Below are 14,130 nucleotides of genomic sequence, written 5' to 3'. Positions count from 1 at the left end.
AAACTCCCCCCCCCCCCACCCGGTTTTTCCCCCCCTCCCCCCAGATTGCTGCTGCCGCTGACCCAGTTCCCTATCTTTGAGCCAGAAAGTCGAGGAAAGGCTGCCACCGCCTAAAGAACCCTTGTACCGACCCTCAGGGCGAATTTGACCTTCTCCAGCTTAATGAATCCCGCCATGTCATTGATCCAGGTCTCCACGCTTGGGGGTCTCGCATCTTTCCATTGCAACAAGATCCTCCGCTGGGCTACTAGGGACGCAAAGGCCAAAACACCGGCCTCTTTCGCCTCCTGCACTCCCGGATCCCCCCAACCCCAAATATCGCGAGTCCCCAGCCTGGCTTGACCCTGGGCCCTACCACCCTCGACACCATCCTCGCCACCCCCTGCCAGAATTCCCCCAGTGTCGGGCATGCCCAAAACATATGGGCATGGTTCGCTGGGCTCCCCGAACACCTAATGCACCTGTCCTCATCCCCACAAAACCAGCTCATCCTCGTCCCGGACATATGAGCCCTGTGCAGTACCTTGAACTGGATGAGGCTAAGCCTTGCACATGAAGAGGAGGAGTTCACCCTCTCCAGGGCGTCCGCCCATGTCCCCATCTCAATCTGCTCCCCCAGCTCCACTTCCCACTTAGCCTTCAGCTCCTCTACCGACGCCTCCTCCACCTCCTGCATCACCTGGTAGATGTCAGACACCTTCCCATCCCCGACCCACACCTCCGAAAGCACCCTATCCCTTACCCCCCTCGGGGGCAGCAAAGGGAACCCCTCCACCTGCTGCCTAGCAAACGCCTTGACCTGAAGGTACCTGAACATATTCCCCGGGGAGCTCAAACTTCTCCTCCAGCTCACCCGGGCTCGCAAACCTCCCGTCAATGAACAGGTCTCCCAACTTCCTTATGCCCGCCCTGTGCCACCCCAGGAACCCGCCATCAATGTTCCCTGGGACAAACTGGTGGTTCCCCCGCAGCGGGGCCTCCACCGAGCCCCCCACTTCCCCCCTGTGTCGCCTCTACTGCCCCCAAATCTTGAGGGTAGCCGCCACCACCGGGCTCGTAGTGTACCTCGTTGGAGGGAGCAGCAACGGCGCCTTTACCAGTGCCTTCGGGCTCGTGCCTCCACAGGACGCCATCTCCATCTGTTTCCATGCTGCCCCCTCCCCATCCATTACCCACTTACGTACCATCGAGACGTTAGCCGCCCAATAGTACCCAGAGAGGTTGGGCAGCGCCAGCCCCCCTCTATCCCTGCCCCGCTCCAAAAAGAGCCTCCTCATCCTCGGAGTCCCGTGCGCCCAAACAAATCCCAGAATGCTGCTATTCACCCTCCTAAAAAAGGCCCTCGGAATGAAAATGGGGAGGCACTGTAACAAAAACAAAAACCTCGGGAGCACCGTCATTTTAATGGACTGTACTCTACCCGCCAACGACAGCGGCAGCATGTCCCACCTTTTAAACTCCTCCTCCATCTGCTCCACCAACCTAGTAAAATTAAGCTTATGCAAAGTCCCCCAACTCCTAGCCACCTGAACCCCCAGGTACCTAAAACTCCTCACTGCCCTCTTTAGCGGGAGCCTACCAATCCCCTCCTCCTGATCTCCCGGGTGTACAACAAACAGCTCGCTCTTGCCCAGGTTCAACTTATAGCCCGAGAAACTCCCAAACTCAGCAAGAATCTCCATCACCTCCGGCATTCCCCCCACCGGGTCTGCTACATACAGCAGCAAGTCGTCTGCATACAGCGACACTCGGTGCTCCTCCCCACCTCGCACCAAACCCCTCCACCTCCTCGACTCCCTGAGAGCCATGGCAAGAGGCTCAACTGCCAACGCAAAAAGCAAGAGGGACAGGGGGCACCCCTGCCTCGTCCCACGGTAGAGCCTGAAGTACTCGGACCTCCTCCCATTTGTCGCTACACTCGTCATCGGGGCCTCGTACAGCAACCTCACCCATTTAATAAACCCCTCCCCAAACCCGAACTTCTCTAACACCTCCCACAAATACCCCCACTCAACCCTATCAAAGGCCTTCTCCGCATCCAATGCCACCACAATCTCCGCCTCTCCTGCTGCCGGCATCATTATCGCATTTAGCAGCCTTCGCACGTTAGTGTTCAGCTGCCTCCCCTTCACAAAACCCGTCTGATCTTCATATATCACCCCCGGCACACAGTCCTCTATTCTAGTGGCCAAAATCTTCGCCAGCAACTTGGCGTCCACATTCAGCAGTGAAATTGGCCTATATGATCCACACTGCAAGGGGTCCTTATCACGCTTCAGGATCAGGGAAATCAGCGCCCGTGGCATCGTCGGGGGCAAAACTCCCCCCCCCCCATGCCTCGTTAAAGGTCCGAACCAACAGGGGGCCCAACAGGTCCGCGTATTTTTTATAAAATTCAACTGGGAACCCATCCGGTCCCGGCGCCTTCCCCGACTGCATGTGGCCAATCCCTCTAACCAGCTCCTCCAACTCGATCAGCGCCCCCAGTCCCTCCACCTGCTCTTCCTGCACCCTTGGAAATCGCAGCCTGTCCAAAAAGCTCTTCATTCCTCCCCCCCACCACCACCAGCGGCTCCGACCGGTACAGTTCCCTGTAGAAGTCCCTAAAGACCCCATTGACTCTGCCCCCTGCCGCACCACATTCCCACCCCTATCCTTCACTCCACCAATCTCCCTAGCCGCGTCCCGCTTGCGAAGCTGATGCGCCAGCATCCTGCTCGCCTGCTCTCCATACTCATAGACCGCTCCCTGCGCCTTCCTCCACTGTGTCTCCGCCTTTCTGGTGGTCAATAAATCAAACTTGGCCTGCAAGCTACGCCGCTCCCCCAGCAATTCCCTCCTCCGGGGCCTCCACGTACCTCCTATCTACACTCAGCAGCTCCCCCACCAGTCCCTCCCACTCCCTCCTCTCCCCCTCTCCCTATGGGCTCGGATGGAGATCAGCTCCCCCCTAATCACTGCCTTCAGAGCCTCCCACACCATCCCCACCCGGACCTCCCCAGTGTCATTGGCCTCGAGGTACCTCTCAATACATCCCCGGACCCTCCTGCACACCTCCTCATCAGCCAACAACCCCACGTCCAGACGCCAAAGTGGGCGCTGGTCCCGCACCTCCCCCATTTCCAGATCCACCCAATGCGGAGCATGGTCCAAAATTGCTACAGCCGAATATTCGGCATCCTCCACCCTCGGGACCAGCCCCCTACTCAGGACAAAAAATCAATGCGGGAATAAACCCTGTGCACGTGGGAGAAAGAAGAGTACTCCCGAGCCCTCAGCCTCCCAAACCTCCAGGGATCCACCCCTCCCATCTGGTCCATAAACCCCCTCAACACCTTGGCCCCCGCTGGCCTCCTGCTTGTCCTAGAACTAGAACGATCCAGTGGGGATCCAGCACCATATTGAAGTCCCCCACCATGGTCAGGCCCCCCGCCTCCAGGTCAGGAATGCGGCCCAAGATACGCCTCATGAAACCGGCATCATCCCAATTTGGGGCATACACATTTACCAACACCACCCTCTCCCCCTGCAGCTTACCACTCACCATCACATATCTGCCGCCACTATCAGCCACCACCTCAGACGCCTCAAATGCCACCCTCTGATCTCCGGGTAAGCGTTCTCCAAGGCGGTCTTCAGGACACGCGACAACGCAGAATTGCCGAGCAAAAACTTATAGCTAAGTTCCGCACACATGAGTGTGGCCTCAACAGGGATCTTAGATTCATGTCGCATTACATCCACCCCCCACCATCAGGCCTGGACTTGCAAAATCCTACCAACTGTTCGGGTTTGAGACAATTTACACCTCTTTAACCTGTGATTATCCTTCTCCCTGGATCTGTAATGATTTGATTACCTGAAAATGCCTGCATTCCAAGCATTGTCCAGCATCCCTGACTTTGTCTATATAAATGTTTCTGGAACATACCTCGCCATTCGCCTGAGGAAGGAGCTGCGCTCCGAAAGCTCGTGTTTGAATCAAACCTGTTGGACTTTAACCTGGTGTTGTACGACTTCTTACTATTCCTCTGTGACAGACTTCACTTTACTATTCCTCTGTGGCAGACTTAACTTACTATTCCTCTGTGACAGACTTCACTTTACTATTCCTCTGTGGCAGACCTCACTTACTATTCCTCTGTGGCAGACCTCACTTACTATCCATCTGTGACAGACCATCCTCTTGTCTTCAATCCTTTTTTTTAATAAATGTTTTTTATTGGGTTTTTGAACAAAGTATATTTATGTTATTTACACAGAATAATATATATATATATATATAGAAGAGAAGGGAACACACCCACACACACAAAGAAAAATTTTAAATAAAATAACTGGTAAGGTATTATGCACCAGCTCAACAACAGCAACTCTGTACAATTGGCAATATTATTTTTAACATAAGTATACATCTGTTTGTGGAGGCGGGGGAAACTGGGGAGGTACATTTGGGTGCCGGAGAAACAATCACAGAGAGCAATACGTGAATGGATCTGGTTTGTCACTTGCTTCTCCCGGACGGTTTTCGCTGCCGTTGTCGTCTCGCGTTCACCTCCGCTTCAACCGTTCGTCCTGTCTTTAGCCCATATTTTCCTTGCTCACTGCTCCTGTAGATGCCAAGTTTGTTATTGTTTCCCATGCCCCCCTTCCAGTTGTCATTCCCTTGCCTCCCCTCCCCCACCCCTCTGGTTCCCCTCTATTGTTCCCTGTCTTTGTCTTCAATCCTAACATAAAAGACATCACAAAGCAACAATTCCACACCAACATATGCAAGAACGCTTCCAATATTTCATACAAATATTAAATGTGTCAACTTTATAAATGCCTTATGCCCGATTGCTTTACCATTGCTGCCCTTGCAGCTGCAGTATGGCTAGTGGAAAGATTGCTGAATTTCAGTGGTAGAGATGCAGATGGCCTTGCAAGAAAGCCTTGAGCAGCTCAGGGCCTGAAGGACCTCACCACTGGTGTCAGTGGTCTGGGCTGGCTGACTGACTGTCTGGCAAGAAACAGTAAAGGTATCGGCAGAGTGAGGCGTAAATGCTGTCTTCCTGAGATAGCTCAATGGAACCACTGTCATTTCTCTCAGGGTCGCACCTCAGCAACCCAAGTACCCTGCTAGAGCTCAAATTGGTGAATTGCTGCAAGCCACTTTGGGCGCTGCTACCTGTCATGATACATATGAACACCATAATCAGGAATGGAACAAGAGTAGATCATTCCACCCCTGGAGCTTGCTCCGCCATTCAATAATCAGGGCTGACCTGAATTCCCACCTACCGCCAATAACCTTTGACTCCCTCGTTGGTCAAGAACGTATCTACCTTTGCCTTAAAAATAGTCAGTGACCCCGCATCCACTGCACTGCAACATCTAACAACCCAAAGAAAAAAAAATTCACAGTTTGAAGGTGAGAAACTGGAGTCCCACACTAGCATTCTGAAGTTAAACAAAGGTTAAAGATAGGCACGAGGACAAATTTGGCCCCAGTGGACTGGGCAGGAAGACTAAAAAGTAGGACAGTTGATGAACACCAGCAGATGTTTAACGAGCTATTCAATTCTTCCTAACTGAAATATATTCTCGAGGAAGAAAGATTGTACGGGTGGGAAAAACATCCATGGCTAAGCAAGGAAGTCAAAGATAGCATAAAGACAAAAACTACGGCACACAATATTGCAAAGGCCAGTGGCAGGCTGGAAGTTTGGGAAAGTTTTATAGATAAACAAAGGATTACTAAAAAGTAATAAACAGAGCAAAGGTAAATTATGAAAGAAAACTAGCGCAAAATATAGAAAAGGAAAGCAAAATCTCCGCCAAGCATATAAAAAGGAAAAGAGTAGCTAAAGTGAACATTGGTCCCTTGGCGGATGAAATCGGTGAGTTAATAGTGGGGAACACAGAAATGGCTGAGAGGCTAAATCAATATTTTGCCTCCGTTTTCACGGTGGAGAACACGAACACCATCCCAATCGTAACAGGTAATACTGAGGTAGAAGGTCAGAACAATCACCATCAAAAGGAAAAAAATGCTAAACAAACTATTGGGATTGAAGGCAGACAAGTCCTCGGGGTCTGATGGCCTACATCCTAGGGTCTTAAAGGAAGTGTCAGTGGAGATAGTGGATCTATTGGTTATAATATTCCAAAATTCCCTGGAATCGGGAAAGTTTCATATGGATTGGAAAAATGTTAATGTAACGCCCATATTCAAAAAGGGAGGGAGGCAGAAAGTAGGAAACTGTAGACCAGTTGGGCGGCACGGTAGCACAGTGATTTGCACTGTTGCATCACAGTGTCAGTGACCCAGGTTCGATTCCCTGCTTGGGTCACTATTTGTGCAGAGTCTGCACGTTCTCCCCATGTCTGAGTGGGTTTCCTCCGAGTGCTCCGGTTTCCTCCCACAAGTCGTGCATGTTAGGTGAATTGGACATTCTGAATTCTTCCTCGGTGTACCCGAAAGGCGCAGTAGTGTGGCAACTGGGGGATTTTAACAATAACTTTATTGCAGTCATAGTTTAAGAATATGGGGTAGCAGATTTAAAACAGAGATGAGAAGAAATTAATTATCTCAAAGGGTCACACCTGCGGAATCCACTACCCTAGAGTGTGGTGGATGCTGGGACATTGAGTAAATTTAAGGAGGAGATAGAAAGATTTTAAATTAGTAATGGGTTGAAGGGTTATTAAAAATGGTCGGGAAAGTGGAGTTGAGGTTGAGATGAAATCAGCCATGATCGTATTGAAGGGAGGAGTGGGCTCAAGGGGCAGAATTGCCTGCTCCTTCTCTTAGTTCATTTGTTCGACTCAAATGGGAGACCCCTTATTTTTAAACTGTGTCCCCCAGATCTGTTTTCTCCCTCAAAGGCAATGTAATAGTTAACAATTTATTTTAATGATTGTCCTTATGTTTTTATTTGCAGATACATTTTAAGAATTTTGCAAGTCGCCCCTACAGTATCTACCCTCATGGTATAACAGTTGATAAGCAGAATGAAGGTACTACCTACCCTGGGAATTCCACAGGTAAATTGGTTTTATTTAAATTCTTTACAGCATAATCATCTGGAATTAAGAATGTTTGACGTCAAAATATTGGGCGGGATTCTCCGCTCCCGGGACTAAGTGCCCGCGCCATCGCGTTTCACGACAGCGCGAACAGGGCCCGGGCACGACCTGTGGGGGCCAGCACGGCACTGGAGCAGTTCATGCCGCTCCAGCCTCCTTACACGGTGCCAAATAGGTGCAGCGCCAACCCGCGGATGCGCAGTTGGGGCAGCTCATTCCTGTGCATGCACGGGGAACTTCTTATGCACGCCGGCCCCTCGCCAACATGGCGCCGTGTTTTGGGGCCGGCCGTGGAAGGAGGAGGCCCGGGGGGGGGGGGGGGAGGCAGGCCCGCCGATTGGTGGGCCCCCTGATCGCGGGCCAGACCCGATCGGAGGCCCCACCCCTGGTGAAGGAGCCCCCCCCACACACAGACCGCCACCCCAACGTTCCCGCAAAGTTCCCGCTGACAGTGACCAGGGGTGGACGGCGCCGGCGGGATCCTGTCATGTCGGAGCGGCCGCTCGGCCCATCTGGGCCGGAGAATCGCCGCTCACTGTTTGCGGTGATTCTCCGAGCGGCCCGGCGCGATTCTCGCGGCGCTGGCTTCAGGGTTTGGGAGAATTGTGTGCGGGTGTCGGGGCGGCGTGGCACGACTCGCACGGTGCTCCGGCGATTCTTCCACCCGGCATGGGGGGAGAGAATACCGCCCAAATTGTCACACTATATAGTCTATTTTGTTATAGCCAGGTTCAGGTAATAACGTTAGTCGAGGCCTGCAAGCTACAGTTAATTCTGAAGGACCTTAAAATAGCTAATTTTAAAAAAAACTTTCCTCCATCTTTCTTTCAAAGTTTTGCATTAAATATGGCAAAATCAACGAGGGAAATTTGACCAAAAGAACCCAAATAAATTCGGAAAAATCTGTTCTTTTTAAAAAAGTTTTATTTTGAACATTGCTACAACTCAAGGCAAAAAGCTAAAAAAAACAACTACAGGAAAGTAACAGCCCACAATTATTTTCACAATTCATGGACACTATTAATGAAACTCACCATCAGATTCACAACTAACCCTGCGATAATACTTTTAAATTAAGAATAACATTGAAGGACTGTGCTTGGTGTCAAGTTTGACTCTGTGATAGAAGAAATGAAGAAGCTTGTTACTTTCCCATTTGGAGTTGTCTTATGGATGAGTTATATCAACCTGTATGTATGGCTCATTTCTTGGCTTACAGTGGTTTTAACTTCTAGTGGAATAATTTTAGTAAAGTGGAAGAATCAACGGGATCACACTTTTGCATCCCGATTAGTAATCAATTGTTTCTGTGCCTCATACCTCACACATGATCATCTCAGTGACCGTTAACTAGCAGCTCAACTACAGTGTAGGCTCCTATTGCTGATTTGAAATTGGAGACGATTCAATAGGATAGATCCAGTTGATGTTTAAGATCAGAAATCACATTCCGGTGGCAGTGATGTGTGGCTGAGCGGACGCACATCAGGTGGCTCTCCTCCCAAACAAACCCAACATAGTTAATTTATCAGAGATTTCGGCCTAAAAAACCAACAACACCCACCGAGCACAGGAGAAGAAAATGCCTGCGAACAATAGACCGAGGGGACGGCGAGAAATTAGAAGTAGCAGTGAAGGAAAGGGGCAGGATCAGCGGTCAAACGGACAGGTGGCCCCACAAGGCGAGGCGGAGACCCAGGCGAACCAGGAGGGGGAAAGATCAGCGAACTGAACGGCGGGTCAGGAGCAGGATACGACAATCCCCTGCCTCCCCCCCAAACACAGCGGGACGAATGGAGGACCGTATTAAAAAAGGAACTGAACGCAATGAAGGAAGCGATCAGGTTGGAGCTCCATGTGGTGATGAAGCAGGTGATGTCGGAAGCGCTAAACACCATGCAGCGCACGATAGAAGGCCTGGGACGGAAGGTGGAGGCCCAGGAAAGAACGATCCTGGACCTGGATTGTGGCTCTGGAAACCGAGGTGAAGAGGTTGGTTGTGGGCCAGGGGAGCCTAAAAGGGAAAGTGGAGGACCAAGAAAACAGGTCCAGATGGCAAAACATCCAAATAGTGGGTCTGAAAGAGGGGATAGAAGGAAGGGATCCAACAGGCTACATCACCCAAATGCTGGGCAAGCTAGTGGGGAAGGAGGACTTTCCAAACCCTCCAGAGCACACAGGTCACTTTGACCAGCACCAAAACCGGGGAGCTTCAAGTGGGTCCGCCAGACTAAATCATGCTCGTGGGAAGGGCGTAGAATCAGGGTAGTACCAGGACATTGGGGCGGACCTGGCAAAAAAGAGGGCCAAATTTAATAGAGCAAACTCGGCGCTCTCTCAAAGTGGGGTGTGCTTCGGCATGTTATTCCCGGCCAGACTCTGGGTGACGTATAAGGGTAAAGAACACTATTTCAACACCCCGTTGAAACTCAACAGGCCGGTGAGTTTGTTAAAACAAACAACCTTGAGGGAGAGCAGGCACGGCAGCGCTGAAAGTGGCAGGAGTGAATAGCACTGCTGCCTCATGGCGCCGAGGTCCCAGGTTCGATCCCGGCTCTGGGTCACTGTCTTGCGTGGAGTTTGCACATTCTCCCCGTGTTTGCGTGGGTTTCACCCCCACAACCCAAAGATGTGCAGGGTAGTCGGATTGGCCACACTAAATTGCCCCTTAATTGGAAAAAATGAATTGGGTACTCTAGATTTTTAATTTAAAAAAAGTGGCAGGGACAGAAGAGGAAAGAGACCGAGAGCAGAGGATGGACCGCAAACAGAGACAATTATACAAACTATGTTTCTATGCTTTAACGCAGGACTGTGCTGCCTCGTTTTCAGGTCCGTCTCTTCCCTCAATGTGATGAGGGGGAACAGGGGAAGGGGAGCGAGGATATGGAAAGCAGGCAAAGGGGCGAGATAAGGGGTGGGTAAAACAGGGCCAGGGCTAGACAAGCACTGGGAGGGGAGCCACCGTACTAGCAAGGAGGACTAGCACGGAAAGTGAGAGAGTAAGGGAGGCTGCGGCGCACCTCTCAGGGGAGAGGGAGCACCTGGCCAATCGGGGCGAGGACAGGGCAGAATGGGGGGGAGGGAGAATACAGGGGGGGGGGGCAGAGGAACCAGGGTTAAGGGGTGGGGTGGGGGAAGGGACAACGGGGGGAAGCGCAGGACAGAAAAGGAACACAGGGATTGATGAGTATCGAAACAGGCACAGGCCTCGGCAGACATGGAGCAAGCACCCACTCAGGAGGGCCCCTGGGCAGAGGGAGAAACTGAATCTTTGCTACTCTACAATGCAACTACAGTGACAGGAGAATGCTCTCACTGTGCTAGTGTGACTATTCTCTGTTTTTAATATCAGGCATCCTTGTGGCCCTTCACATTAAAATTGCCACGGGCAAATGTGTGCTGCAGGCAATGATCACTAGGAACTGGATCGAGACTTCCTTATTCTGTTTTACATAGTTCTCTTGTAGCCAGCAAAATTGAGAAACTTTCATTCTAGGTTGAAATCAAACTCCTGTCCCAGAGGCCAAAAGAAGGTATACTATCTACTGTGTCAGGAAATGAGGAGTGACAAGTGGATTGTTCAAAGATGGGAATTTATCTACTGAACTACAGAGATGAACTCCGTGTGACTTCTTCATTACATACTCTGGAGAATAATATGGTTCTTCATTTGGGTTAACATAACTAGTTTACATCAGGTGGATATTCTTCTACTCTCTGTGTAGCTTGTAAGCCTCTGCACAATGAAAATAGTCTTTATTAAAACAAGAACTGCACATCAAAGTGTATTGGAACTGGGAAAGCGGTTCATACTGAGATTCTACCAAGAATAATCTGAGGCAAAAATGAATTTGACTAACAAAGCTTTTGAAAATGTAAATGCATTCTTCTCTGTGTCTTTATTACGGCAGGCCTGTGCAGGGACTAGTTGCATTTCCCACCGAGTCATTTCTAAGGCAGTGTTAGCCACAATCTGAGTTTCAAAAAGGTATAACATCATCAAATCCACAAGTAGAGCGGCACAGTGGTTAGCACTGCTGCCTCACGCCGCCGAGGACCTGGGTTCAATCCCAGCCCCAGGTCACCGTCCCCGTGGAGTTTGCACTTTCTCCCCATGTCTGCGTGGGTCTCAGCCCCCACAACCCAAAAGATGTGCAGGGTAGATGGATTGGCCACGCTAAATTGCCCCCTAATTGGAAAAACTAAAAAAATATAATAAAGAAAACTCAGATCCATAAGTTCAGTTCACCTGGAGACAGGCCTGAGAGGAAATGGTTGCAGAAAAAGGGCTGAAAACATTCTGGAATTATTACAGAATTAAGTATTTAGATGAAATGATCAAATAGTTCATGGGGCACCATGTATTTAAGTTGGCTAGGATTGCTACCTGTATCTGCCCTGGTCGAAGTGTTCAATAGTCATTTAATGTAACTTTGCAGATACCACAAATCAAGTTAATCCTAATGAAACCTACATTTACACATGGAAGATTTATGAAGACGTTGGACCAACAATCATGGATCCCAGATGCCTAACAAAACTGTATCATAGTGCTGTGGATGCTACACGGGACATTGCGACAGGACTTTTTGGACCACTTCTAATCTGCAAGAGTCAATCGTTGAATTTCAGGAATTTACAAGTAAAGTAGCATTAACATGTTAACCATTAGAAACCCATCATTTATTTTATCTATGCTTGTGGATTTACTGTGGCATTGCTCATAGTAAATGATAGTATTTGTTTTTTGTAATGAGTGGGGCTCTTGTTATGGGCCAGGGTTTAGAGAACCCCAAAGTGTATCATGGAGTTCACCTGACCCACAACTTTTAATAGATTGTGGTATGGGGAGCACACGTCCCACTCCACAGGTGCGGTACAGCAGAAATGGAAACATATTTTTAAGGCAAAACAATGTTTATTCTATGAACTCAAGTTAACCTTTTTAAAACAAACAGTGAACATCGTAGCAACCATTAATTCAAATACAACCCTCAAAGAGTACAACACTAAGTATTGCTTACACTGTCCTTTTAACATCCAGAAGACTTACAAAAATATAACCTTTAACAGAAGCACATCAGGTTAAAGTCACTACTGAAAACATTTATAATTCTGAATTCACCAAATGATCAAGAGATAGTCTTTTCATGGCAGAGAGATCAACAGTACACCTGCTTGGTCTGGCTTCAGCTCCCACACTGAAAATGAAACTAAAACACACTCTGCAGCAAACAGCCTAAAGCGAAAGCAAAAAGCTGACAGACAGCCCAGCTCCACCCACACTCTGACATCACTGATAATCACCCATTTCTTAAAGGTACTCACCCACGTCACCCATAAATGACTGATTCTAATTAGGACTAACTTGCCTCAGTGGAGTGACGCCTGCGCCAGATTCAGAAGCGAATATTTCTGGTTGTTGTCAGGGGATACAGTTCCAAAGCAGGTGACAGACATTGTATGTTAAAAAAGTTGAACACTCATGTAAAACAGTTGTTCCAACGTGGACATGGTTAATGAAGTTTGCCTCAACTAGAATTTTAGGGTACTGTTTAGGAAAGATACACATTTATTATGTTGAGGAACAAAGCATTGCTCTTCATGTGCATTCAAACAAAGATTAGAAAATGGCAGAGAAACCTTTTTTTGAGAGTATTAGACACATTCAGCCGATTTGTTGCGCATGCCATAAGACTGAAGGCATTATCAATGAGAGGCATCTAACCTTTTTATTGATGACTAAGTGTTATTGTGATATGTGCAGTTTATCTTCATTTAAATCATAACGAGTAATAGTCATGAATATTGGCCAAATTTAATCTACTTTATGTTTTACACTTGCATCTTGAAAGATCTTGGGCGGGATTCTCTGTTTGTCGACGCCGATTGGGTGGAGAATAGGCTCCGGTGCCAAAATCATGGCAGGAGTCGATTTGATGCCAAATTGCGATTCTGGGTCACCTCGACAGCGGCATTGATGCGTGTACTGAAGGCATGTACAGTAAACACCTGGTCTCGGCCAGGGCCCACATGCTCCTGGCCAAGGTACACAGGGAGTGGATCATTTCCATCTGGGACTGCGCCATGTCATTCATTCACTGTGCCACCATGTTCTTGGTTTACGTCACATCAGCCAGTGATTGCGATATCTCACTCTGGGACTGGGCCACCTCCCTCTGTGTCTGCGCCATTTCAGCCAGCGCCTGGACAATGCCGCCGACATTCCCAGCCATGGCCTGCTGGACTGGGTCACGCTCAGGAGTTCCGCTGCGATGTCCAGATGGATCTGGCACATGGTTGTCTCTGAGACGGCTACCCTGTCCTGGGCCTTGACCAGAGTCTGCACAGAATTCCCCAGCCTTGGACATGCTGATCCATAGCCATGACCGTCGCCCCCAATGCCTCTACTGTGGACGCCACCCATGTGGAGTTGGCCTGGGTGGCACGCATTGTCAGCACCACCTCCTGCTGCTGGACGCGATTGGACTCCTCCAACTGCACCTGCAGGTGATGAATGCTCGCCGCCAACTCCTCATGTAGTCCCTGGCTCGGTGACTACACCTCCACTACGGATGGGACTCTCTGTTCCCGAAGCCCGGGACCTGTCTGGCCGGCAGCTCGTTCCTGGAGTTTACCTGCTCCCTCGGTTATACCTACCTCCAAATGTGTGGTGCGGACCAGAAAGTAACCAAGGAGCCCCTTCAGTAACGTGCCCAGAAGAGATGAGTGTCTCTTGTATCGTGGAGGGTGCTGGAGATAGCTGTGGTGGAAAAACACTGTCATCCTCCGACCCGAGCTCCAGGGTCTCCTGTGTGTGCAATCTGGGGGTGTGAGTGATGTGGGGGTGCAGGTGATGTAGGATGAAAGTGGTGTTGAGGGGCGGGGGCTGATGCACGAATTATAGGGAATCACAGCTAAGCAGAGTCTCACTTCCGCACCCATGGCTGAGCTCCATCATGGTGACCTTCCTTTCCTCCAGGCTGCCTGCCACGTTCATGGCCCTCTGTTCTGCCATGGTGAGGGGTCGCAGGTCTGGCGGTCCCTCTCCGTCTT

At 49.7% G+C, this 14,130-nt stretch overlaps 1 protein-coding gene across 1 annotated transcript in view; it reads left to right on the top strand.

The window, feature by feature from the left end:
• f5 (coagulation factor V) overlaps positions 1 to 14,130 on the top strand; it is a 153,474-nt gene that overhangs the window by 49,155 nt on the left and 90,189 nt on the right. Inside the window, exons 9-10 of the mRNA XM_038802074.1 lie at positions 6,927 to 7,029; positions 11,514 to 11,716. Of these exons, the coding sequence (XP_038658002.1) occupies positions 6,927 to 7,029; positions 11,514 to 11,716 (306 nt within the window). The remainder of the gene's footprint in view (positions 1 to 6,926; positions 7,030 to 11,513; positions 11,717 to 14,130) is intronic.

Source organism: Scyliorhinus canicula, chromosome 7 (genome assembly GCF_902713615.1).
Source record: "Scyliorhinus canicula chromosome 7, sScyCan1.1, whole genome shotgun sequence".
NCBI classification, from domain to species: domain Eukaryota; kingdom Metazoa; phylum Chordata; class Chondrichthyes; order Carcharhiniformes; family Scyliorhinidae; genus Scyliorhinus; species Scyliorhinus canicula.
The sequence above is the reverse complement of the archived record's forward strand: the minus strand, read 5'-3'. Positions and strand labels throughout refer to the sequence as shown.